We start from the raw sequence: 27,716 nt of genomic DNA, 5'->3' as shown, positions 1-27,716 counted from the left end.
AAACAGTTTTTGTGATTTTTAACATTTGTAATTAAAAAAAAGTTGATTATTTAGCATCCAAATATATTTTTCTGGTGTCAGAGCCAGACTTAGCCATTGAACACACAAGAAATATCAAGTAGCAAGAAAATGTTTTAAATCTCTCTTAAATTGTTTTATTGACATCTTAGTTAAAAAGGGATAGTATGGTTACCTGTAGTTAAATGTACATGATTGAGGGTAGATCTCCCCCAACACTGTTTAAGCACATAAGCATATTGTGGACACAAATGTTTAAGGGTGCAGTTATTACACCCACAAAGTAACATAAGGATATTAAACATGTGGATAGTTCATATATTTTATCTTTGCCTTTACAAAACCCTGGTTAATTTTGTTCAGTAATAATCAAAACTCCATTTGAGGATAGAAAATTGTGGTAATTAATCATTTGACATATTTGAATATAAAAAATATCAGTATTCCAATCTTAATTTAACAAATGTACATTGCTTGCACTATTAAATAATTATTTAGTTAGTCTACATGCTATTCAGTAATTTTGCTTTTGGGAATAATGCTTTTGCTATACAATGTACAAGGAAAGATTGCAAGTTACTTTCCATTGTTCATACAACATCAACACAACTGGCACGCCATACTTGTAAAGACACAAACTTAAATCTCATTAAAGAAGTTTTGTTTTCCAGCTCCTTTAGAGTCAGGCATGTTTATGTTCCAACTGCAACAGAGGCAGGCTGGATATATTTAGTCTAAAGTCTAAGAAATTATGCAGTTCTTTCCCTTGTGCCCTTTCCTTTTCTGTTTGGTCCGTGAGCCGTAAGGGGATGTTAAAGCTGTGACCCGGGTTGGATAGTCCTCTGTGTAATAATGAAAGCTTTGGGATCTGGGTTTGGGGATTGGCTGGCCAAGGAAGAACCCCTCTTCCTCAGACTCTGAGGATGAAGAGGAGCATGTTGAACACCATTCATCATCATCATCACAAAAGTCTTGTAAGTGGTCAACTCGGACCATACCCTGCTGAGCATAGTCTGAATTGGTTTTGTGTGCCGAAGGATTCAGAAGAATACCGTTCCTGGGTTCAGGTATGCTTGAGCCAGTTACCTGAGGCACATCATGCAACTTTGCCCTCTCCTTAGAAGGAAGATGCAAGGCATTTTCTGAAAGTGTTTTCTGGCCCTGTCTGCGTTTGTGATGTCTGTTGGTAGGACATTTCGGCGGCTCCTCCATGTGATAGGTCCGTCTGCGAGTCCTCTCACTCATTGGTGGGTGCCTCAAGCCCATTTCAACATAATATCCCTTATCCACAACATCATCAGAAAACTTAACTTGTTGAGGTCTGGATTGGGGCTGAGATTGAGACTTGGTCCTTCTTAGCACAGGAAGATGCAGCGGAGAGGGTGTTTCTTCTCCAAAATAAGTAGGAATTATTTTCTCTTCCTCCTCTGCCTCCAGTGCCCCCTCGTGGTCCAGCTCTGAGTTTAGACTCTTCAGGGAATTAGCACTCCTGTGGAGCATTGAGGAGTTTAGTGTGCCCATGTTACTGATGTTATCACAGCCTTCCATCTCTATTTCCTGCTCTTCCATGTTTTGGAATGAGTAGATGGTCTGTCTGTTTTTGCCATCTCCATCCACTGAAGCTCCTTAGAAATAAAAGAGATGTTATGAGTAAACAAAGACTTATTTAAGAAGCAAGATATGAAAGATACAGAGATAGCAGGGTGGAGATGATATTCCTACCTGTAATGTTTGAGAGAGCTAGAGAATCCATAGAATCTCCAATGTTGTGCTCAGCCTTTCGGAGTTCACTCGCAATGCACTCCAAAGAGTCTTCGTACCATTGCCTAGGCTCAGACCAGAAACCAGGTCCTGCTGCCTGATCCATCTCCAGCTCTTGAATCTTTCTAGCACTAGCTGGGCCAGGGTGACTTCCGTAGGCAGAGTCTCCGAGTCCATCCTGTGATTGGGCCCAGTACATATCTGTGTGGTTTTTCTTATTTGCCAAATTGTGGCGACTCATCTTCATCTCTGGTTTGGTCCTATTGTTCTCAGAGTCTTTTATCATCCATGCCTCAGCCTGCCTGGTGTCCTCTGTTTGGATGACTCCACGGTCTCCAAATTTCAGGAGCAGCTGGGTCATGTAGTCCTCATGTTCAGCCCAATCTTCTACACTGTCCTCGGGGGCTTCCTGCTCATCCCTGTCTCTCCAGTACTTTTCCTCTGCAAAGTTCAATCTCTCCAACTGATGGCATATGGTCTCAGTTTTGTCACCACAGAGACTGGAGGTCCTGTATTCTGTTGCTGAATAGAGTTGTGTCTGCTTACACTGCTCTGTAGGGCGACTACTCTTGCCCATTCGTACACTACGCCGAGATTCCCGTGATCTGGCGGACTGAAAGGCTGAGTCCGAAGAGTCTGAGGTATGGACATCCTCACCAAGGCTACAGGCTTTAGAGCAGTAAATCCGACCCTCTTTTGGAAGAAAGGGGCAGCCCAGAAGGGAAGTTTTGCATTGGGCACAACAGAAGCAGTTGTCAGTGGCATGCCAGTGTACACCCTCATACGTCATCTGAGCATGGTCCACTCCTGAATAAAGACAAGATTAATCAATTTGGAAACACCTTACTTTTGCAATAAACTTATAATGGTAGATACATTGTTCTAGAGTTGACTCACCAATATTCTCCCCACAGGCCTCACAATACTCTGCATACAATGACTCAAAGCATCCACAGCAGAAGGATCGTCCATCCTTCATGATGTACCTCTGTCCACCTAAAATTGTCTCGCATTCAAAGCAAGAGAAATGCTTCATGTGCCAGTGACGACCCTCAGCTTCGGTACATTCGTCAGCAAAGATTATCTGAGAAGAAACGGAAGAATTACGAAATTCCTTTTTAACCGTGTACATTTAGTTGCTTTTTGTTTTGACTTTTTGAAAAGGGTCAAGAAGGGACCCTTTCCAAAGGGAATAATTTTGGCATTTTAATGTTTACCTCGTCACATGCTGAACACCGTGGCTTCAGAAGCTCTGCATGATGTCTACCGCAGTAGATTTTGCCATTGTGGTAGAAATAGATTAGGTCTACCAGAAGCTCTTGACAGGTAGAGCAAGTAAAGCATGCTGCATGCCAGCATGGCCCAGGGCCTGCTCTTGAAGCAAACACAGCCATCTCTCCGCCCTTGATGTTCTCTTTACACTGAAATTCAAAGCAAAACCTTTATTAAAGTCAATTGGTTGCAAATCTCTTTAGTGAATTTTGGCTGCTTTGGTAAGACAGACAGGATTGCATTGTATTGATTTTAACTCTATTTAATTCTCATTCTTGTTTGGACACAGACATTCCGTTTTAATTAAAATGGACCCCCACCTCTGTTGAAATGGCCTTCCAAATACCAACTGAGCACGACCAAATGCATGATCACAAGTCTTTTTATAAATACTATTGCCAAAGTATTCATTTCACAGCTGTTTCCCATTATTACTATATGGCCAATGGCCTTGGAAAAAGGGGTGTTGAGTGTCCCAGAAATTTTTTTCGGCAATGGAAACCAGAGACCCAAGATCAGCGTTGTTCGGCTATGTCTTGTGTGGCAACTTGTGGTGAAGGGATACATCTGTTTTTCAGAGGTATTATAATCTCTCTTTTTTTTCGGTTTGTGTTTATAAGTCTTCACAACAGGAAACAAGCTCTGCATTGGCTCACATTTGCTAGGTCTGGCCCTGAAGGAGATGGTCTTCATCCAAAGATTGTGTGTTGTAAGTGTTTTCTATGAATTGTCTGTGTGCCTTGGATGACTTTAGGCCATAATTGTTCCATTTGCCTGATTCCAAGTTGTCTGATTCGCCATGAAAACTATCAACACTGCTTCCAAGAGAATGTAGCATGAAGCAGGAACTTCATTTTCATCGTAAGTAGATTTAATAGGGCTGGAATTAAAGGTCACATAAATAACTATAGGCTGTCTCAAGCCACTTACTTCAAGTATAACAACAAGGTCTGTTTCTAAGAGAGTACCTTGAAGGCTAGTATACATTCACAAAATCACCTTTAGGAGTTTTAATAGGGCAATGAATATCTGTATGCAAGTTCTATCTGGCTAATATTTCTATGGATGGTAAGAAAAGGAGCCATTGTGTTTCTACATACATGTTTGCAAATGTGCTGCAGGGCTCTGGGAAGCAGTTTTGGGGTTCCCCTGCCGAGTGCCTCCTTCTTCCTCTGAATGCTGAACATGTGGAGTTCTCGCCTCTCCTCCTCACTGAGGGTCTGGCAGTATCGGATCTGTGTTAAAGGAGCGAAATTAAAAAATGTTTATTTGCTTAAAGAACAGACAAATAAGAGAAGTCTATTTCATAAAAGGCTTTATCGTCTTGCTAATGGGCAGGAACAGACAAGCTTTTGAAGCGAATGTTGTGAAATTCAGTTTCCCATATTTGTGGTGCTAAGTTAAAGTACACAAATCAGCCTCAGAGTTTACAATTGACTTGGGGAACTCATACAAAAAGACAAGAGATAAACAATTGGCTCTGTTTGTCATGGCGGGGGGTAAACGATGCCATATATTAAGAGCCTTGTAGATCTATAACCCACAGTTATGCCTGGAATTTGCAAAAGCACAGTTCTAGGTCTGACATAAAAATCACAGAGGAGTATTTTATTGCTGATAGCAGTAAGGAACAAAATACCCCTCTGTGAAACCACTTAAGAGCTTTGTATTCAAACTCCACAGGAATTTTTATGCACATTTGTATCCACACTTCAACCACTTTTTATCTGTTATATTGTAAAGTCCTCTTGTCCAGTAGTTCTCAATCCTGCTGTTGAAGTACCCCAGCACTGCACATTTTAGATATGCAGTGGATTCCACTCATTAGCTTATTAGTTGAGGCTCCATGAACTGTTTGTTTCAGATAAGGCAGACATTCCAAATGTGCCCAGCACTGGGTTACTCCAGGACCAGGATTAAGAGCCACTTCTCTAGTAGAACCATTTTGTATTCTAGCAGCATAGAAGTGTCATCTCCATCACTTTTATTGTTTTTTTTTTGTTTGTTTTGTTTTTTTGGCTTATACCTCATTGTCATGTGGTGGCAGCTGATAGAGGAGTTGTCTGATCCTGTGTTTCTCTCCAGGACTGTTGACATATGGCACCTTCTCCTCTGGCAGGCAGGAAAAGTAGATCTGGACCTGTTGGGGACAGAAGGCAAACAGATAGAAAGAGGATTAGGATATGTTTTCAACAGCTGAAAGCTGAAATGAGACACCAGCCTCAATTGGTGCTACATCATTCAGCGTGTCATACAGACTTCTCCCAATTGTCTCCCCAACAAGGGGGAAGCAGGTATAATATTGACAGGGACAAAGCATTTAAACAGCAGTGTCTGTCAGTGGCGACCATGAAGGATATTTACGGGGCAGTTCACTATTAAAGACACAAAGATAGATGGCTGCTGGAATGCCCCTTGTGTTGAGTGTTACTGTGCAGATGAATGTGGACCATTATTTCTGTTGCATTGGGGTTGGGTGTATATGTAGTGTGAGTGGGATTTGATACGGAAAGCTGTCATACAAATTGCCCTGAATTCCCTTTAAACCCCTACCAGTGCTACCAAAGCCTTCATGAGGACATTAGACCCCCTACTCCACGTTTTGAAAAATGAGGAGAAGGTGGGGGTTAGAAAAACAGATTTTAACATAATTTAAGACCCTCTCTCACTTTAGACCCTCCTCCACCCCGTAGGTCCTGCATGTGTGTTTGTGTATTGCATTGTTTCAGGAAAGTGCCAACTAGCCCCAAGACACAGGCTCAGTTCTGTTTGCTTACTGCACACAGCAGGGGGGAAAAACAGGTTTATTAAATGGCCGTGTTGTTGGGACTAGTGCTTGAACCACACAAGTAAAGTTCTGGCAGTTTAAGCCAACACATTAAACTGTAACACTAGCTTTGACAGCAGTGATATTTTGTTTTTAAACCATTCAGGGAAAGTTGAATAGTTTCAGATATCAACATGGAGGAAAAGTTTCTACCAGACATTCTTGAAGATTCAGCATACAAATTAAAAGCATGGAAATTCAATTGTAATATAATTTGGAAAGTATATAACAGTTGTTTAAGCATTTTCCCATTAATGACTTCACTTGCCGTGACTAGTCTCTGTGGTGAAATAAAATGCCTGCAACAGTTTGTACACTGCAGGAAGGATTCAACGCAATTAGCACAAATTCTCATTGCTCACCCTGGTGATTCTATTTCAAGACAATATGGCAAATTTTCAAAATGTAAATATTTCTTCTCCCTAATTGTCCTTGTGCTCACATTAGTACTCTCTGGAGATTCTGACTGGTTTCTTTGGCCTTATCTTTGAAACTTTGCAGTCTCCATATAGTAAGCTGGTTTGCTTTTTTGTGCATGAATGGCATACACAAAGTCTCCCTTGTGACAAGTGACACATGTGCTTTCCTTCTCTGTAAATCAGCAGCCTGCATTTATGCTGCCCATTAACACCCTGTCAGTTAGATATAGATGTGCTCAATGTCAAGGTTGAGAGGTCCAGTCTGAGAGTAATCATAGATCTTGCCAGAATTTGCCCATGTCAGTGTGTAGATTCATTAAGAGCTGTTTGCCCCTGTGCAAGGGCATTTGCTGCTCTGTCATAGCACAGAAAATGCCTAGATTCCAGGGATCCATGCATTCCCTAAACCTTGGATGAACTCTTTTGGTGTTCAGATTCCTCTCAAAAATCTCATACCCATGTGTTAAGGCAGTGCATTGTCAGCCATCAAACTTCACAAGTTGACTGGCTGGTTTCATATCAGTAACCTAAATTGTCTGAGAACTTAACTTGAGGTAAAAACCACTTTTGAAAACCGTGAGAAATGAAGAGTTTTGTAATTATGAGGAAATGTTTGAATCACTGCAAAGTGGTTGAGTTTAATGTCAGCATTTTTGCTTATGTCTGGTGTGAAATGTACACAATTTACTTTAAATAATGTGGAGTCAAAAAAGGGAAAGACAATTTTAGTTTTTTGGGACAGATTCTAAACAGCTTCTTCCCAAAATTTTGGGTTGTCTGCAGTTAATTAGAAGTATCAAGAACATGAGATATGCCCATCTATATTTTTCGCTATGGTTGTCTTCTCTAGTTATGATATTTTAGTAGGACATCTACACATATGTATGAGAAAGTCTGATACAGGCTCAGGGCTTACCTGCTCGGGTCGTAATCCAGGAGGAACCCAGCTGTACTCCTCCAGAACGCATCCAGAGTCGTCATCAGAGGTAGAACTCCTCTGAAAACCAAGTGCCACTTTGGCTCCTCTGGAGTCCATGTCTGGTGCCCGAGTAATGGGCCGGATCCCTGATGTAGTCTCAAGACTCATCAGATGTTGATGCTGTTCGTGTTGAGAGAGAAAGAGAGTTTCAGTCTCTTTTCATGTAAAATTTGGTGCAATCAAACATTAGCATGGTCCATCATTAGTATTCTTTCAAAGTTGTTTGTCATATTTGTTCTGGTGACGATTTCGATTTCTTTTAACTATTTACTAAAAGTTTAATGAGTTATAAAGTGAGTACAGGTAAAGTGGGACAATTTCTGATAGTTTTTCATTGTCGTTTCATGTTTTCTCTTGTGGAAGAATGTTCTACTCAGAACATCTACTCATGGTAGGTATTGTCCTGTACTGATACTGTGTGGGGTTTGGGATACTTCCACAAGAAGGATTCCTATATCTATCTGGGCCTTGAGATAGAGAATGGCCAGGGGAAATAGCACTTTGAAAGGTCAGCTTAGTAATATGTCATAGTGTACATGAAACATGATTAGACACTTGTATCTCTTTCTCCAGGCCTTCTTTATCTTGATGCTTAAGCTCTTCAGAGCACTCTCTGATAAAATGCCTTTGGTCCCAAGGTGTTGAAAAGAGCACTCCTACCTCATTCCAGTCTTTTGACTTGCAAATGACACTGATATAGTGTGTTAACACCCTTGTTTGAGTTGAATTTTTAGCTTCACAAGTCCCCTCTCAGCTTGCCCCAAGTCATAGGGAATGTCCAAATACACCTTAGCCCATTACGTGATACATTACAGTTTGATTTATTTTCTTTTTTATAATTGGTGTTTGTTTCCAAATATACTGTAAGTTTTTAGATCTTTTGGTCAAACATAAATGTATATGATAGGATTTCTTGGAGCTGATAACATTTTCCCTATCCTCTTAAGGATAAATGTTATTAGATCCTTACCTTGACCACAATTCTACTGACCTCCTGTGACACCAGTCAAATGGAAATGCAAATTCATTTCCCACATCAGTGCCCAATAACCTAACACTATTAAGACACCTGAATGAGAATGAACCATTGGAAACCTTTAAAAGACCTCTGAAAGCAGCAATGAGAAAGGCTTGTCAAAGGAGTAGACCACCTTTAAATAAATATGAATGCCCCAGAAGAAATACTGATATCTAAAATCAAGGCTCTCTAATGCTGAAATTATATGTAACAATTTCTGTTGCTCTGTAAAAGGCACCTGCTAATCTAAATGAACATACTGTAGCAGTCAAATGAAATATAGCAGTATTCTGCAGAGCTTGACAATATTTTGTTCCTGTTTGACTCTGACATTCAGTGTTTAGCATACTCTACTGTAGACCAGTACAGGTGAAAAATTAAAATGCAGTTTATTTGGCCTATGTTGTTATTGTATGGAAGAGGTTGACACTTTCTCTAAATAATCTGAAAACTTTTAAACGTATCAACCCCACACGCACTACTTTCTCTGCTAGCTCTCTCCGTCAAAACTCTGTCTTTTAAAGTAGGAAATGGCTGCTGTGAATTCCTAAGCCAACATACACAACCACTCACATTACACCTTGTCACTCTCTGGCACAGACACAATGTGTGGTTTTGTGGCAAAAACTAAAACAGAGTGGACCTACCCTGCACAGTTTTCAAAGGAGCATTCGTTGAAGGAAAGTAACATTTCAAGCTAGGTCATTTAAAAAAAAGTCACAACAGCAGAGAAAGGTAAACACGCTCCAGATGTATGCCACTGATCTGACTGGCACCTCAGAGAGGAGAGTGAGCTCTTAGCACAGGCCAGGAATTACTAAGTCAAATATGAAACACTTTAGAAATAAACACAGAGTGGAGCTTGACTCAACAGAAGGTTAAATTGCAACCTTTCCAACTGAGGCTGTGATTTAACAAACCTGGGACTAACAGCGCCAATTTGGTCAAGTCTGAGGTATAAAAGCTTACCAAAGGAAACTGCTCTATTACAGCCGAGTGAGTCTGACATGCTACGTTAAGTGTAAATTTAGTCAAGTATTGATACATTCAGTGCAGAGATCAAATATTGAGCTGAATGTAACCCGCTGCAACCCACTAAGACATATTGATATAAATCATTTCCTAGTTTTGATTATGCAAGGCCATAACCTCTATAGACATTTAGGGGATACGTCCCAGCATTATTCAGACTTAAGGATGATCAATATTGCTTTTTCCGTGACTGATTATTAACCATGTAATATTTGGCTTAATATTCCAAAGACCCAATTATTTCAACAGATTTCAAACAACTTTGGCATTAAAGTGTTAGTTCATTAAACAGCCTAGTTATCACACACAACTAGTTTGGCTGTGTGACTCTATGCCCTGCTAATGTGAGAAGTCAAGCAACAACTCTATAGAGTTTCATATTTACAGTGTGAGACTAGTTCAGACTTGATTCTACTGACTAGAGCCCATTTTAAGAAACATCTTACCTCTGTGTAATGCATCCTGCAGCATTTAGAAAAAGCCTCCAATTTGTGCTAGTATCCAAGGAAGAGTCCAGCAAGCATGTCCACAATGATATGGAGTTATGTATAGACTGAATTCTGTCGTAACGCAACTGGAAGTTTGTCTCAGCAGCAACAGTCTACCACCCATAAACACTTTACTATCAGTGTGTGTGCCAAGTGGCATGTCCCCCTGTAGTCAGACCCCCGGTCCAGCCCCCTTTGCACTCAGGCCCTCCCCCTGCACTTCAAGCACACTATAGATTCAAGCCCCCTGCCATCCACCCCCACCCCAAAACAACACTCATCCACATTCCTCCAGAACCCATGGCAAAGCCTCTTCAATCGACAGAGCCATTTGTTTTGTCTCTAAACAAAGTCAAGTACATCCTGGAGAAGTTCATTCAATACTGAATATGTGTTGCAGGATTTCGGTTGCATAAGTTAGCCTGTTGTTTTCCACCAATGGTCCAAGAGTTCCTGTTATTTCAGCAGCACTTGTCATGACAAGGAAAAACAGAAAGTGCTCAGGAACAAATTTTTGTTCACAACTCAGATTAAGATACGAGAATGGCCCAATGAATTATGTAACCATTCCGAAAAGCAGCCTTTCCCTCAATGCATAAATATTTATTTTGATTCAGTTTACATGCACAAGAATATTCCGATATTAATCAGAATATGATCATATGGTTATGCAAGTGTCACATATTCTCATTAACCTGCCATAGCTTAAAATCTGATGTAATTTAAAATGTAGGTCATGTAAACGCCTTATTCGGAAAATCTAATAACTGCAAAATGATTTGTACATGTTCAAACAAAGGTCATTCTGGGTGATATTTACTATGGTGCCTTGATCCCACTTGGATAAAAAATAAATAAATGTAATTCTGACTTTATATCTCAAAATTATGACTTCATTTGCAACAATTGCGACTTTATATCTCGCAATAGCGAGACATTTTTTTTATTCTGTGCTGGAATCCAGCTTACATAGGATATTAGAGACAGTTGTGAAAAGGCAAGCTATTGAAGAAACACATTTTTGGAACCATTAAAAGAAATCTCATGACCAGCATTTTACAATTTATCGCACCCATGTCTATTATTGTGTCAACATGAATAAATCAAATCAATGAGCTGATTAAATAACTGTCCAAAATTAATACAATTCAGTATAATAAATGGCAAATGCATCTCAACTATTTCCAAAAGAGAATAGCAGGAAAAGAACACGTGTCTTAGTTTATTCAGAATATGCTGATTGCTTGTATACAGGAATATCCCAATAACTCTTTTTCAGAATAAAGTATTAACCAGAATGTGGACCGTAATTAGAAAATGATGACAATGACTGATTCAGTGCTGTTAATCCACAAGTCATTGACGCTAATATTACAAGTCACAGTGCTTTACACTTGTGTATTGTGGTCAAAACAGAGATATAGGCAGTTCTCACAAGTTCTAAGGAATTTCAATAAGCTCAATACCACACCCTCCCCTTCTGTCCTTCAGACAGGGCTCAGTGTGTTGATAGTGAAGATGGCCCTAATGGTCATCTCTCACCTCCACACTTTAGCCGAATACAATGAACTTATTGTGTTGATTCCTTGCCAATTCTAGAGAATCTTACAAAGGAGAAGTCACAGGGGCATGAGTTTCCTCTTTCTATAAAATTTAAGAAATATGGCTGTATTGTAAAAGAGCATAATCTATAACATTGTTGAGTTCCATTAAATTTCATAAAACGAATGTTCAGGCTGTTTTATGATTGTAGAGTGAGTTCCAAGACACCACTCTGGCTATGTGTAGATTCAAATGATAATTGTGTTTTTAGTCATTATGCTTGACACAACAGCTGGACGAGCAGCTCTGTTTAGTCATAGCTACACAGACCAATGCGGAGTACTTCATCACATTACCCTCTAAATGTCAAATGAGTCTGAATAAAGCCTGTGAAATTGCTAGACTGAACAATCGCTAAATCATCCCAGTTAGACTTCTTAAAGCTGACGTATTTTCGTAAACTCGAGTTCAAGTGTCTTATAGATTTGGAGGGATCATTTTAGACAGCAAGATAAGATAGCAAAGAAAGAAAGCCAAACAAAACTGATTCCTCTAGAGTTTTTGGCAGCAACTTTTAAAAACCACTTAACATTCAGAATAAGAAAATTGCACAGCTTTTAAGCAGTTCTTGTTAAGCAAAACTTTTCTCAGAAATAACTTTGTAAGTATTATATAATATATACTGTTTCAAATCAAGACAACATTATTTGGACACTTTATGGTTGTCAAATGTTAATGCAACAAGTCCAAAATTAATGTGATTAACCACTGTTTACATCCAAACAAAAAATAAATACCTTGGCTGCCGTTGGTTAAACAATTGAAAAAAATGGCAAAGAAAAGTTGCCATGTGGTTTTATATTTTGTATCCAATGCAATGACCTTTGTATATTTTTAAGACATAAGAGTCCAAATACTTTCATTGGGCACTGTATATGTTATTGCAGATGTTTGCACAGACAAAGAGAGAAAGCAACAGCAATTAGCAGACAACCTCCCCATTATTTCCTCGAGCAAGTTCTTCAATGTGCGTGTGTAAAGGGTGGAACAGCACAACCCTTCCTGCTTCCTCAGAAAACTTAAGTTGCAGTCTATTACCCCAAACCCTTAAAGGAAAGGGAAGCTACGTGCGAAACACCTAAATTTCACATCCTCTTCTTCGCATAGTAAAATAATGCGACCTTCCTCTGGCAAGCCATTATATGCGATAACGCATATTTCACCTCTTTGCCACACCAACTGACAAGTGTTTAAGAATGGGTGCTGTCCTGCTGCATTCACATGTCAGTGCTACCTAACTAATGATGCTTTTTCAGTGACCTTTGATCCGTGAACACACCCTGTGCTCATCTCTCTTAATCTTAAGATTTGCTCCTTCCTTCCCGTGGTAATGACAAGGCGTCAGATTAATGGATTGTGGCACAATTGGTTGCATCCATCTGCTCCTATTAAAAAGAACAACACATTTGTAAACAAAGAAGGTTGTGTTTGTGTAAAAGAAGATGCAGAATGTTGTCCAGCTAGTGTCTCCAACTTCAAACAATTTCCTATATTCTCTGCATTCAGGCTTTGATAATTCATGTCCCTTATCACAGCCTCTGCAGGGCGCTGATTGATCTATTGATTTGATAATGACTAAATCACAATGTCTCACACTGTTTGTGTTCTAATTCACACTGTCAGTACAACATATCTGAGAGTCACTGATGTACATACAATGGTTTACACCTGATAACCACAGTCAGTTTGTAGGGTTTTGCAGATTTTTCTTTTAACAACACTGAGGATTACAGAGAAAGCAATGCATCAGTGGCGCTAATGAATATACTTTGAGGGCTTTACAGAACACTGACAGACTTGTTCTGACATATTTTTTACCGCCTGCATGAGCATTTTTGTAATGTAATTCCATTGCATTAGACTTCTGTGTCTCTGTTAAATTAGGTCAATATAAATACACTTCACATTTCGAAAAACAATTACATTGAACAGAGTCTCTAAAACTGTCAAACCATGACATTGCCTGCCAAAAATGTGGTAAAACAAAAGCACAACTCAACATGTATGGAACATGTTGAGTTATGCTTTTGTGTTACCACCTTTCTGTGATATTAAATATGTTCATGGTAACAGACATCCTCTCCACACTGATCTAGAATCACCCAAAATCTAAATTATTTGCTCAGCCTTTACAAGTGTAACAATAACATTGATCTTAGATAAGCCTAAGCACAACAGCTGTCAGTTTTGCCATTGCCCATCCATTGTCCATACAGTGCAGATCAGCAAGCATTCATTCCCCCTGCAATTCACAAAGTCCTACTTCACACCATTATCAATCCATTCCTATGCAGTGTACTACCTACTGAACTCTCTTGTTAAGTTTGAATTGAAATGCCTATTGACACCTGGAAACAGGCCTTCAGACACTGATTAAAGACTCAACCATTCCTAGCAAAGTAGTATATCCATCAGGAGTCTTTAGAGATAAATGCTTAAAGATCTGCTTTAGAGCTTTTGCAGTGGTGTGTTAATGTTCTGACTCACTAAAAAAGACACAAAATGGTGTGAGATATCAGGTCATAAATGAAAACTGCAAAGTGTGTGCCAAAGTGAAATAGCCTGCCAACGGGTCTTTTCAAGACACCTTCACAATAGAACAGGGCTGTAAAGCCTAATAAAAAGGCTGACGTTCCGCTGTAATAATGACCCTCAATGGTTTTCAAGTTGAAAAAGGTCAGATTTGCTGGCATTATCACTTTGCTGTTATGTGTAGAGACACGTTGTATTATAAAGAGCTATTTTACAGTTTCCACACAAGTTAGATTGTAACCTTTGAACATGAAACCAGTTTCAAACTGAAAGACAATCATGTGAAATTCTTGTAAATAAAGGTTCAGGAATTTAAACGTTATCTTCTTCCTCAATTAACCCCATAAGGGTTTATAGTATATTGTGTTATATAATCCACTATTGATATCTCTCATGCCGTAGCACAACAGTATTCCACACAAATTAAATGTATCACAATAGACTTGAAAAGAAAGAGTCCTGTAGACACTTGTATTCTGTCCTCTTGTGGGTGGATAAATCTCCATTCAGTTTGGAAACCTGAACTGAACCTATGTTGTCTGTAATATACTGTAATTAAGACTGCAATGTACTGTTATTGCATATACGTGTGATTGTGCTGTTAAGATATAAGATATAAAGTGGAGAAGATTATAGTAATGAGGATAAATGGACCTGCAGTGCGTGTCAAGCAACTGTTAAGAGTGAGTCTAGCTGTGTGTATGCATGTGTGTGCGTTTTGTTCATAATGGGTGCTTTTTTTTTTATCAGTCCCTGTGCCCTCTCCTACCTGCTTAATTTAATATTGTTAACTGATACAATACATTTTAAAGGAGTAGGGAGGTCACATCACACAAACCTCTCAAGAGACAGGTGTTTTTTTGTTTTGTTTTTGTTTTTTGTATTATCGTGGATAAATTATTTACTATTTAAAACGTGTTTAATTAATAAAATAAATAATATTACAAATTATTAATCATATTTAATTATTGTTAATTTATTATAAATGGAAGGGGTTCTCATTTTACCCCATAAGACAAAATAAATAAATAAATACATTCAGCATAAGAAAAATGAAGCCTATTTTAAGATTTACTCATTAATGATGCCATTTAGATTTTTCTTACCAGATTTTCATGGCATTTGAGCAACATTTTCCCCTAAATTCTCCTTTCCATTTGTTAACATGAACTTACAGTGAACGCTATTTTCACAGCATTTATTAATCTTGGTTAATGTTAATTTCAACATATAGTAATACATTTTTAAAATCAAAAGTTGTATAATAACATTAGTTAATGCACTATGAATTAGCATGCACTAACAATGAACAATTGTATTTTTATTAACTAACAAAGATTCATAAATGCTGTAAAAATATATACTGTTCATTGTTTTTTGCAATTTCTATTATTTTCAGTGATGATTTTCATTAGATCCTCATTACTGTGATACAGTACTTTTTCCTGTAGAAATTACATAACATCTTTACATTACAGTAAAAATTTACATTTGAAAATTGTAATTGTTAAAATACTATATTACAATTACTTTTTATTTAAATTAGCATCATTTAAAGACAGTACATAGCAGTTGGCAATTTATAATGTGCAAATGAATACACGTATTTTGTGTATATCTGTATATCTTAATGAGAAACAAGACATTTTAATGTTAGTCATTTAAATTTCCTCAACCACAAACTCAAGTATAATTCGTGGTGGTCTGAAAAATGTCTTGAGGGCCTTATATAGAGCACTAAAGACCACCCAGCCCAACAACAACCCTCCTCAAACTCGGCTGGGCTTTTACAGAGCGCAACGACCCCTTACCTCTCCATCTCCTAATTACAATAATTTGCCTCAAACAAAACGAACACCGAACATCTGCTCCCAATGCTAGTGACTGTGATTATTAAAGAGATTTTACTCCCAGGCTGACACACAGAGGAAGCACAACAGACAGGAATAACAAGGAGAGGTACAAGTCCATACGATTTGTTTTTATTAGCAAGGATACACTGCAACATGTTGAAGCAATGAGGCCAGTATATTTAGCTAATTGATTAGTTGTTTTTCTTCCTAGCACCGAATCCTGGCATGCAGTTTAACCATGTGGTGATGAAAAGATCATTGACTTAATGTGGTCGATGAACTTCACCACCTATTAAAGGTAACATTGATGTGAACTGCACTGGGCTGTTTTTTTTTTTTTTTTTTTTTGTTTTTTTTTGAAAATGTCATTAGTTTTTATTTCGTTTTGAGTCTTGATTCTCAATTTTAGTTGAGTTTTAGTTCATTTAAATTGTTCATATAGTTTTATTTCATTTGTATCTTTGGAAAATGACTAGTTTTAGTTTCTTTAACATTGCGTTTCAGTATTAGTTTTAGTTTTCACCTCTTTCTTAACCCAGCATTACAAATTGTTCCATCAGTCTATGACACTCATGGCACTTTATCAGAAAATGCAACAAGTTTACTGTGATTGGTTGCTTTACATATCAATGTGGCTTTATGATTTATAAAGGACCACCCTAGAAATGTTTTAACAGAACATCCAATATTGATTGAAAATATGACAAGTCATTTTCTCTGTAATTCTATTTAGTTTTGGTTCATATTGTAGTGCACATATTGTAGTTATATTTTCAGTTAATTTTTGTATTCTTGCGAAATCACTTTTTAATGTAGTAAAAAAAAAAAAATGTCACTGCTAGTTTTTGTCATTGTAATAGTTTTCATTAACAATAATAACATTGGGGCTGTGACAAAAACAGAAAAGCACAGCTTGCAAAGCTGGTTAGTAGAATAAATGAACTTAAATAATCACTTTCGTCAGTCATCTGGCAGTTTTGGTTAATAAGCAGTTAAAAAGTGTTAATAAGCGATCTGGGGACATTATGGAGTCCACCTACACTCCATTCTAAGAGCGCTAAAAACAGACCTCAGCCATACTGATGATAAATCGTGCAACTCTGAATGCTATCTTGCATCATCCCCATTTGGAGGGTAATTACTCCTCTCCCAGCAGGGAAATGTAAGCCAGTACACAGAGGGGGGAGTATGCAACAGTAATGACACTAGACACCTAGGGCAAGTTGATTATTTGGGTTTAAAACCCACATACACACAAATGTCAAACAATGCCCTTCTATATACAATCCAGCCTCTTTCCCATAATTCATAAGCCACAAGTATGACAATCAGGGAGCTAATCACCAACTTTGTATTCTGCTTGCTTTTGGATAAACATAACTATACTTTCACTGGGAGGCTGTTGGGATAGTGCTGCTTTGGGGTGGCGGCGATGACATGTAATTCAACACTATGAGTTGATATAGTAATTCGCCCATAATGCCTCTCTGTGTCTGGGCTGAAGTGTTACTTCCTCTGCTGCTTAATGCAGCTTCATTTTTTTCCCTTTAGATTTTGACTAATTTCTTTTTGCTGGTATGTTGCCAGTGTGAAGTGACGCAGTAGGCCCTATTTTAAGAGCACTAGTGCTAAGCGCAGCGCTATGCTTTAAGACATAATCTCAAAGTCAATTGGCATGGCCATGAAGTTTCTCTATTTTCGTTTAAGAATGCGCTAAGTCTAGGCACAAGTGGGTTTGGCGAAATCACACATGCAAAGCGCAGATGGGTTTGGTCAAGTGCAATTTAATGCGGAGGTTTTTCTCCGGTTATTGCACTGTCAGCGTCCTATTATATACAGTAGTCCATTCCCTCAAGCACCAGTGTTATAAACAAAGACAGCACATTCATAAGAAGTTAATTGGTTAATTAGAAGTTAATCATGGCTAGTATTACCAGTGATTGTATCGGCACGCACTTCACTTCTACCGGTCGATTTTGATTTTGAAAAATTAAATTCATTTATTAAAACACCAAAAGAATTTAAACAAAAATATTTCTAAATTCAAATTACACTTCAAACGAAACAGAAATGTAATTTTTTTAAAAACTAAGTGGTCAAAAAAAAATCCAAATCCAAAAATTTTACCCTCTCCAACTTCTTCCACCGGCCCCTTTTGCAGTGACTTAAAAATCACTCTACAACAACAGGTGGCCAAATACCAATACAAATTAGATCATAAATAAAATTGTAAATATAATATAAAAAAACAAAAAAACATAATAATATTAATTGAAAAATAAACCATGACTTATAGAGATAGATTTAATACAAATCTTAATACAAAATTTTAATGTTCCACTATATTTTCAGAGTTTGGACATAAACTTTATTACCATCTGCTGGGGGAATCTCCTAACTGCAAATGCAGGAACTAAATTTAGACTTTGTGCTGAAAACAGACGTGCTTTTGAAACGTCTTAACGCAATGACCTGTTTCTTAGGAAAACAGCAAATTTTGTTTTGCGCCACTACATTAACAGACATTACACCCCCAGTTTATGCGCATACACACACAGATAGCACAAACACTCCCACCCGTGCCTACTTGCACTTGCCACCGGCACGAAAATTTAGCTTAGAATAAGCGCTCTCACGAAAATCGGATAAGACGCAGCACACGGTCATTGCGCATAGCGCTGCGCTTTGCGCACTCATGAAAATAGAGCCCAGTATCTATTTGGCAATATGCATTTTAGTTTGTGGTCCCTTAGCAGAGATACAGATGCCAGAATTTGTTGTCCTTAGTCATAAAAATGTCTGTATGTGCAGAAAGACATGCATTTATTTTATGATATGCTACAAGATCTACTTAAATAAATGTGTTAATCCTCTCCAGGGTAAAGTTTTATTGGTCAGTGGTTGCTCTTTCACAGCTTAAGAGACTTTATGGAGTTCTCTGTTATGTCTCATGTATCAACTTTGTCTCAGATGTTTTTCCTACAATTCCTTAGGAGAAATAAAAATAGAAACAAACAAGGCAATTTTTGGCATACTTAATCTTGGAAGAATTTGATGAGAAATGTTTGAGTTGATATTGAAATCTCTGTCTTTTGATTGCAGAATTTGGTGTCTTGGCAAATCTGAGCAAAGTATGTGATATTGTTTAGACTTTAATCTCACTGCTTTCTTGGCGAAAGAATTGCAACACTAAAAAGATCTCATTTGTTATTTTGTTTTTATATTATACTTCCTATGGGTCTGCAGATACATGAGAGAGGAAATGAGACACGGAGAGAGAAATTTCAGTTCATTAGGCAGAGGAGAAATATGTCATGGGAGTGTAACGTATTATGATCTTTATTAAGTCTCTCCGTGGAGTAGTAAGTGTATTATTGAAAGTTAAAGCTCTCAGTCCCCAAACAGATGTCAAGGGCCCTTGGGGGATTATGCAGAGTTTCTCAGCAAAGTAAACTCCAGGCACACACATATATAATGTGTGAATTTCAGAAACTGCATGGGATAAAAATAACAGAAGAAAAAAGGATGAGACACCAAAACAAGCCTTTGCATGTTGCATTTCACAGCTGAACGTGTTAAGATAATGAATCGCGTCCTGATGTTTTCCTTTTCACTAGAAAAGCAAACGATCTGGTTCCAGGGGGTTCATTCATATTAGCACACAGGGTGACTTCTTACAACTTGTTACTAATGCAAGCGATTAAACCCCCATACCTGAACTTGCCAAACAGCCACACAATAAAATCTCTGTTTGGTTGCACATTACTGGAAAGCCCCAAGCATTAATTAGCAAACCACAGCAAATTTATAAGCATGTCTTCTGTCCCGCGCTATGTGAATGAATCCATTACAATATTTTAAGTATTAAAGAAACATACTACAAATTTCAGTGGGCTGCATGTGCCAACATTATAGATGTATTATATATATATATATATATATATATATATATATATATATATATATATATATATATATATCATATACACACACACAGTTGAAGTCAGAAGTTTACATACACTTAGGTTGAAAGTTGCCACACCAGACACCAATAAATTAAGTCCAAAGACTTAATATTAGCAAACTATAGTTTTAGCAAGTCTTTTAGGACATCTACTTTGTGCATGACACAAGTAATTTTTCCAACAATTGTTTACAGACAAATTGTTTCACTTTTAATTGACTATATCTGAATTATATACTATATCACAATTCCAGTGGGTCAAAAGTTTACATACACTAAGTTAACTGTGCCTTTAAGTAACTTGGAAAATTCCAGAAAATTATGTCATGCCTTTAGACAATTAGCCAGTTAGCTTCTGATAGGAGGTGTACTGAATTGGGGTGTACCTGTGGATGTATTTTAAGGCCTACCTTCAAATTTAGTGCCCTCTTTGTTTGACAACGCCTGAAGGTACCAAGTTCATCTGTACAAGCAATATTTAGCGAGTATAAACCCCATGGGACCACGCAGCCATCATACCACTCAGGAAGGTGACGCATTCTATCTCCTACAGATGAACATAGTTTGGTGCGAAAAGTGCAAATCAATCCCAGAACAACAGCAAAGGACCTTGTGAAGATGCTGGAAGAAACAGGTAGACAAGTATCTATATCCACAGTAAAACGAGTCCTATTTCAACATAACCTGAAAGGCTGCTCAGCAAGGAAGAAGCCACTGCTCCAAAACCACCATAAAAAGCCAGACTACAGTTTGCAAGTGCACATGGGGACAAAGATCTTAGTTTTTGAAGAAATGTCCTCTGGTCTGATGAAACAAAAATTGAACTGTTTGGCCATAATGACCATCGTTATGTTTGGAGGAAAAAGGTGAGGTTTGCAAGCCGAAGAACACCATCCCAACTGTGAAGCATGGGGGTGGCAGTATCATGTTGTGGGGGTGCTTTGCTGCAGGAGGGACTGGTGCACTTCACAAAATAGACGGCATCATGAGGAAGGAAAATTATGTGAATATATTTAAGCAACATCTCAAGACATTAGCCAGGAAGTTAAAGCTTGGTCACAAATGGGTCTTCCAAATGGACAATGACCCCAAGCATACCTCCAAAGTTGTGGCAAAATGGCTTAAGGACAACAAAGTCAAGGTATTGGAGTGGCCATCACAAAGCCCTGACCTCAGTCTGATAGAAAATCTGTGGGCAGAACTGAAAAAGCATGTGCGAGCAAGGAGGCCTAAAAACCTGACTCAGTTACACCAGTTCTGTCTGGAGGATTGGGCCAAAATTCCAGCAACTTATTGTGAGAAGCTTGTGGAAGGCTACCCAAAAAGTTTGTCCCAAGTTAAACAATTTAAAAGCAATGCTACCAAATACTAACAACGTGTATGTAAACTTCTGACCCACTGGGAATGTGATGAAAGAAATAAAAGCTGAAATAAATCATTCTCTTTACTATTATTCTGACATTTCACATTCTTAAAATAAAGTAGTGATCCTAACTGACCTAAGACATGGAATGTTTTCTACGTCAGGAATTGTGAAAAACTGAGTTTAAATGTATTTGTCTATGGTTTATGTAAACTTCTGACTTCAACTGTATATATACATATATACACTGATCAGCCACAACATTAAAACCACCTGCCTTATATTGTGTAGTTCCCCCTCGTGCTGCCAAAACAGATACAATACAGAGCGGTTATCTGATTTACCGTAGACTTCAACCAGTCTGGCCATTCTCTGTTGACCTCTCTCATCAACAAGGCATTTCCATCCACAGAACTGCCCCTGGATGTTTTTGGCACCATTCTGGGTAAATTCTAGAGACTGTTGTGTGTGAAAATCCCAGGAGATCAGCAGTTACAGAAATACTCAAACCAGCCCATCTGGCACCAACAATCATCCATGTGATTATTTAATCAGCCAATTGTGTGGCCGCAATGCATAAAATCATGCAGATACAGGCCAGGAGCTTCAGTTAATGTTCCCATCAACCATCAGAATGGGGAAAAAATGTGATCTCAGTGATTTGGAGCATGGCATGATATAAATAAGTATAAATATAAATATAAATTACGTATTTTTGAACTCAATGAAAGCCAGTCTCTGTTATCCATTCAGCCATAGCATTGATTTTTGTTACATCTAAATCGAAACAGTCGTAATTCTGGCATCATGTCGCCAGTGTACGATCAGCTCAGTGTCGGTTGAAACACCCTTATCTTCACACTCTCTGAAGCAGTCGGCGGCCGAAAGACTGCCAAACGTGTTTACCCTGTCTCATCCTTACATACTGAATATAAGGCAGCTGCTGACAGCCGTCTGCCTGACTGAGCGAAATCATTACCTGCCTTTAATCTCTGCTCTGATACAGGCTGTCATGGGTAATTACTGAGGTGCCAAATCAACTTACTCTCACTTGCATGTACAAAAAACTAAACAAGAAATGTGCTCATCAAAATAATTGCTATGATCCCTTGTCTTTGTAAGAGATATTTGACTTGTGCTTACTGCACTGCAAAGGAAACACAGTAACTATACATTTTTCAAAATTGTGTTATGACTGAAATTGGGTCTCTTAAGCCATCTTTACACTGCAGAAGTGACACAGAAGCTGCATCTGAAGTGGCATTAAGGTGTATTTACACAGAATTTTTAATGCTACTCAGAGGTGGCATAAATGCATTTACATAGCAATTATAATTGCATAAATAATGTTAGGTGATTAGTCCTGTGACAGACGGGTTTGGCTCAACTATGCTCAGATTCAGAGAAAATCCACATTCAATAAACTTCTGAAATCATTGTTCTCAGTTTCAGTTTGCGTTTTGGCTGTGTATATGGCAGCTTACCTTACACTGTTTTTAGTTCCTCCCATACATTTTCTTTGTACTTGGATTGTGTGGATATGATGCGTTTTAATATCAACCCGCTGTTCCACAACTTCACCAGGATGAGGTTTGTCAGTAAGCCAAGGCCAGACATTTGTATTTCATTTTCAAGCACTGAGGAACCAGGCTCTGAGTAATTAGACACAACTCAAGCATTTCCCACACCAAGCCAGACAAGTGTGTTGATCTACAAGCTGTCAGTCATGGCGGGTTATTTCCATGTATCTGCTCTTTGGTAATCAAATGTGATCGACCTTTCTTAGCAGTCCTGATTTTGCAGTGTAGTCTGCTATTGAGAGGATTTTGTGATTTTTACTACATAGAAAACAATATGATGGAGTCATGGCCTGGCATCTAACACAAGTACTTTGACACACTGAGCCGTGGTGCTAATGTGGATGATGCAAGTTCAAATCCAGCTAAGTAGTGGTTTGGAGTGGTTGCTAGGCTGAATGCCAGCTGGGCCTGCATCAAAGTCAGACTGTTTGACTCCATCTTCAGCTCAGTTGAAGGGCAGCTTGTCTGTGTCCCCTCTACATGCTTGACAGCATTCATGGGCCGAGCAGATAGAAGACTGCCAAATGTGTTTGAGGTGTGGGGTGATTTGCATAGGTGAGCACACGTCAGGGCCTCCCAGCATAAATAAGGCACTGTGAACCCTCTCTGCTCTCCACTAGTAAATCAACACAGATACATATACAAGCACTCCTCAGAGCATGTCCTGTGGGCTAGGTTTTGGGGTAAGAATCACTCTTTCTGTCTTTCTCCTAGCTACATGTACACACACAGACTTGTTCTTACACAAATAACCCTCTATTCCACATCCTAGACAAATTGATTTATCATATAAATTCCAAACACGGGTCCGGTGTAAGCACCTCGAAGTGACAGAATGCCTAATAACTCTGATTTTGATTACGTTTTCTCTGGACATGCTAACATGTAAAACAGAATGTTTTCTAAGAATAAACATGTTGTCTATTCACATCTTTACCATGTTCAAATACACATGCCCAACAGGCAAAGCCAAAGCTCTATTATTAAATTTATTATAGCTTTTCTTTGATACAATACTGATGTCTTGAACTCCAGTTTGAGTGTCAGAACCATCTATTTTGGAACCATCTGTGATCCATGATTAAAGGAATATTCCAGGTTCAGTGCAAGTTAAAGGTTCTGTACGCAATTTTAGCTATTCTAGAATTTCCACAAACTGAGCCGTTGGATTAGCCACACCCCCTTTTTCCAAAACCCTGCACTCCAAAGATCCCAAAATAAACTTTACTGAGACTGACACGAGCAGAAACGGTTGTCAAAAACAACAGCTGCAAAATAGCACCCTCAACTGACAACTGTAATGAGCAACATGGCATAAAAGTGGCATTATGCCTCAATAATTCGCTGCAACTACAATACTAAGAGAACGTGCAAAATGATTGACAGGCACATAGCGTCATTGTCCGCAGACCGCAGACACATTTTTGTTTGCTGTTTACAGAGTCTAGAGCTGTACCTGAGACCAGTGAGATACACTATATTGCCAAAAGTATTCGCTCATCTGCCTTTAGACGCATATGAATTTAAGTGACATCCCATTCTTAATCCATAGGGATTAATATGACGTCGGCCCACCCTTTGCAGCTATAACAGCTTCAACTCTTCTGGGAAGGCTTTCCACAAGGTTTAGGAGTGTGTTTATGGGAATTTTTGACCATTCTTCCAGAAGCGCATTTGTGAGGTTAGACACTGATGTTGGACGAGAAGGCCTGGCTCACAGTCTTCGCTCTAATTCATCCCAAAGGTGCTCTATCGGGTTGAGGTCAGGACTCTGTGCAGGCCAGTCAAGTTCTTCCACACCAAACTCGCTCATCCATGTCTTTATGGACCTTGCTTTGTGCATTGGTGCGCAGTCATGTTGGAACAGGAAGGGGCCATCCCCAAACTGTTCCCACAAAGTTGGGAGCATGGAATTGTCCAAAATCTCTTGGTATGCTGAAGCATTCAGAGTTCCTTTCACTGGAACTAAGGGGCCAAGCCCAGCTCCTGAAAAACAACCCCACACCATAATCCCCCTCCACCAAACTTCACAGTTGGCACAATGCAGTCAGACAAGTACCGTTCTCCTGGCAACCGCCAAACCCAGACTCATCCATCAGATTGCCAGATGGAGAAGCGTGATTCGTCACTCCAGAGAACGCGTCTCCACTGCTCTAGAGTCCAGTGGCAGCATGCTTTACACCACTGCATCCGACGCTTTGCATTGCACTTGGTGATGTATGGCTTGGATGCAGCTGCTCGGCCATGGAAACCCATTCCATGAAGCTCTCTACGCACTGTTCTTGAGCTAATCTGAAGGCCACATGAACTTTGGAGGTCTGTAGTGATTGACTCTGCAGAAAGTTGGCACTATGCGCCTCAGCATCCGCTGACCCCACTCTGTCATTTTACGTGGCCTACCACTTCGTGGCTGAGTTGCTGTCATTCCCAATCGCTTCCACTTTGTTATAATACCACTGACAGTTGACTGTGGAATATTTAGTAGCAAGGAAATTTCACGACTGGACTTGTTGCACAGGTGGCATCCTATCACAGTACCACGCTGGAATTCACTGAGCTCCTGAGAGCAGCCCATTCTTTCACAAATGTTTGTAGAAGCAGTCTACATGCCTAGGTGCTTCATTTTATACACCTGTGGCCATGGAAGTGATTGGAACACCTGAATTCAATTATTTGGATGGGTGAGCGAATACTTTTGGCAATATAGTGTATCTCAGGACACTTATTTCATTACTATCTTTCAGGGAGTCGTCAAATTTTTTGCATACCTTTCCATGAAAAAAATAACTTACAGCACCTTTAAGTTCATTTGACCGCTTTTGTCATGATGTTGATTACCACAAATATTACTTTCCACCCATCCCTCCTTTTCTTTAACAAAATGGATGTGAATGGGGTTGATCTTTGGGGGGTTTAAAGTCAGAAATGTGAAGCTTATAATTTTATAAAAGCACTTACATTAATTCTTCTGTTAAAACTCGTGTACTATTTGAGATGCAAATTGTTTAAATGATCGTTTTTGCAGGATTATAGGGTTTGCGGCGTTACTTTGTCAAGGCAACGAAGTTGTAAAATTGGATATAACTTTACACAGAAAAGGTTAGTAAGCAATTTTATCACACTAAAATCATGTTAACACACATATTGTTTACGTGTTGTGGCTATACTTTTTGAAACATTGAGTATTTTAGCATATACGAATTGGCCGCATTCACTTCTATTGTAAGTGCCTCAGTGGAAGCCATTATTTTGCTTTTATAAAGGAGAGAAAAGTCTAAATTAATTTGTTAGGTAATCAACATTATGTCACAAAAGCTGTCGATTGAGCTTAACTTTTAACCCCTTAACTATTGAACCCTGAATATACTTTTAACACAGTGCCATAAGACTCATTTGCACAACAGAACAACAAATGTTGACCAACTTCAAACACATCAACTCAGGAGGAAACACCACAACACTAAATATTCCAGTCAGCTAAAACGAATCTTCACATGTGGTCCTAATAGCTCATCTATTAACCGAGTCTTTATATAACAATCTCAGATCTTCTTTCTGTGCCACATTTGGAAACCTGCCACTCATTTCTTCTCAAGTCACCTGAGAGCCCCCCTTGGGTCTAGTTAACTGGTTTATCATTGACTCCCACACAGAGTCATTTTCAAAATGCCTGGCATTTCTAAAGTGTATGACAAAATATATATCTGGGGTGGACTAGGTTTGTTAATTATGACATGGAGACGTCATAAAATAGTATAAAGTTGATCAGTAAAACGGTTCGTCATCTAGTTTAAAATTTGGCCTGACGGTGTCGTAGTGTCCTGAAAACACCCGTCAGGCCAAATTCTACACAAGCAACCGCTAGGTGACACCAACACCTGATGTACAGCGACCACTCCTAATTCTCGCTCAAAATATGAGATACTGCTGCAAAACAGCACTAGATAAAATGTAGGTGGCACAAGTAAGGTTAGTAAGGAATTTCAAACCATTTATTTTATTTTTTTAAAAATAGAAAATACAACGTTCAAAAAAGTCACGCGGAGGCAAAAAGCGCGTAACTGAGAAATAGTGCGTAAAAACGCACGGGGAACCACTGCATGCAGTAACAGTGTGAAAGCCCTTCGGGTCTCCAGATGTGTGTGACTGTGTGTACACACACTCAGCTGTTCCTTGTCACTCAGGTCACGGCTGGCATTACAGTCTCTCTCTTTCCTGTCATTCACAGTAACGTTTGTCGCCTGATGTGTAGCTCAGTCACCCAAAGACCCCACCTTTTCCATAATAAAACTATCCTAACCGTTGCTGCCACTTTCTCCTCCAGACACACACACACACAGAGAGAGAGAGAGAAAGAAATGACTTGTTAAATAACCGTCGTTAAGGATAATTTCAATATTAGCTTTTACGGTTACTTCTCTGTGACAGCGCGAAGTTGCCTTGAGTTTGGTAGGCAAAGTACTTTATTTGTACAGTTTAAAGTGCCGTTACATATGTATGAATGTACTGAGAGCCTAAGAGGTGACCATATAATATAATTATGAGTTTGAAGTAAACTATTTTTTAATTGATCTCGTGCATGCATTATGAAAGTGCATATGGAAAGTTTGCTTTCCATTATCGTACCTTAAATTCACGTCTACACACAAATAAATAAATAAATAAAAACATTTCTAAATTTTTTCCCCTCTGTTGTTCCTGTTTCTTCTACTTATTCGAATATAAATAGTAAAGTGCTATATAAAACTGAATGCACAACATTAGACTATACTTACATGGATGAAAAAATTGGACGCAAAGTGTTGATCTGATTATTCCCGTAGTTGTTAGAAATTATTCTCAACTGGGGTCATTTGCTCGAGTCCAACAGACAGAAATTAAACCAATGTTCTTGGAACGCTTTGGGGTTCAGTATCCAAATAACGCGAACGGAGACGCAGAAAGCGAGTTTCAATCCCAGCTGCGATGAGTAAACAAGCAGTCCGTGCTGTAGCCCCACCAGTTAAAG

The 27,716-nt window shown here is 38.8% G+C and overlaps 1 protein-coding gene across 3 annotated transcripts; it reads right to left on the bottom strand.

Moving 5' to 3' along the window:
- Positions 1-184: 184 nt before the first annotated feature.
- On the bottom strand, positions 185-27,716 carry LOC127434961 (prickle-like protein 1). 3 transcript variants are annotated; one of them, XM_051688025.1, is made up of 9 exons: positions 27,484-27,716; positions 26,869-27,026; positions 7,214-7,396; positions 5,078-5,191; positions 4,152-4,286; positions 2,997-3,200; positions 2,677-2,863; positions 1,741-2,586; positions 185-1,643 (listed from the first exon to the last, which is right to left on the bottom strand). In XM_051688025.1, exons 3-9 carry the CDS (start codon positions 7,382-7,384, stop codon positions 760-762), a joined length of 2,541 nt encoding a protein of 846 aa, XP_051543985.1. In that variant the 5' UTR covers positions 7,385-7,396; positions 26,869-27,026; positions 27,484-27,716; the 3' UTR covers positions 185-759. The 3 variants fall into 3 exon arrangements, with proteins under 3 accessions (XP_051543985.1, XP_051543984.1, XP_051543983.1); XM_051688024.1 differs by lacking the exon at positions 26,869-27,026; XM_051688023.1 differs by lacking the exons at positions 26,869-27,026; positions 27,484-27,716 and adding an exon at positions 9,773-9,979.

The sequence above is a fragment of the Myxocyprinus asiaticus genome, chromosome 45 (assembly GCF_019703515.2).
Source record: "Myxocyprinus asiaticus isolate MX2 ecotype Aquarium Trade chromosome 45, UBuf_Myxa_2, whole genome shotgun sequence".
Classification (NCBI taxonomy): domain Eukaryota; kingdom Metazoa; phylum Chordata; class Actinopteri; order Cypriniformes; family Catostomidae; genus Myxocyprinus; species Myxocyprinus asiaticus.
Note: the sequence above shows the minus strand (reverse complement) of the source record. Positions and strands in the feature narration are given on the sequence as shown.

Coding starts and splice junctions, on each gene's coding strand:
- LOC127434961 (XM_051688023.1), bottom strand. Junction 3,201..4,151: donor TGCAGCACATTTGCAAACAT/GTATGTAGAAAC, acceptor TTTGAATTTCAG/TGTAAAGAGAACATCAAGGG. Junction 2,864..2,996: donor GGTGTTCAGCATGTGACGAG/GTAAACATTAAA, acceptor GTTTCTTCTCAG/ATAATCTTTGCTGACGAATG.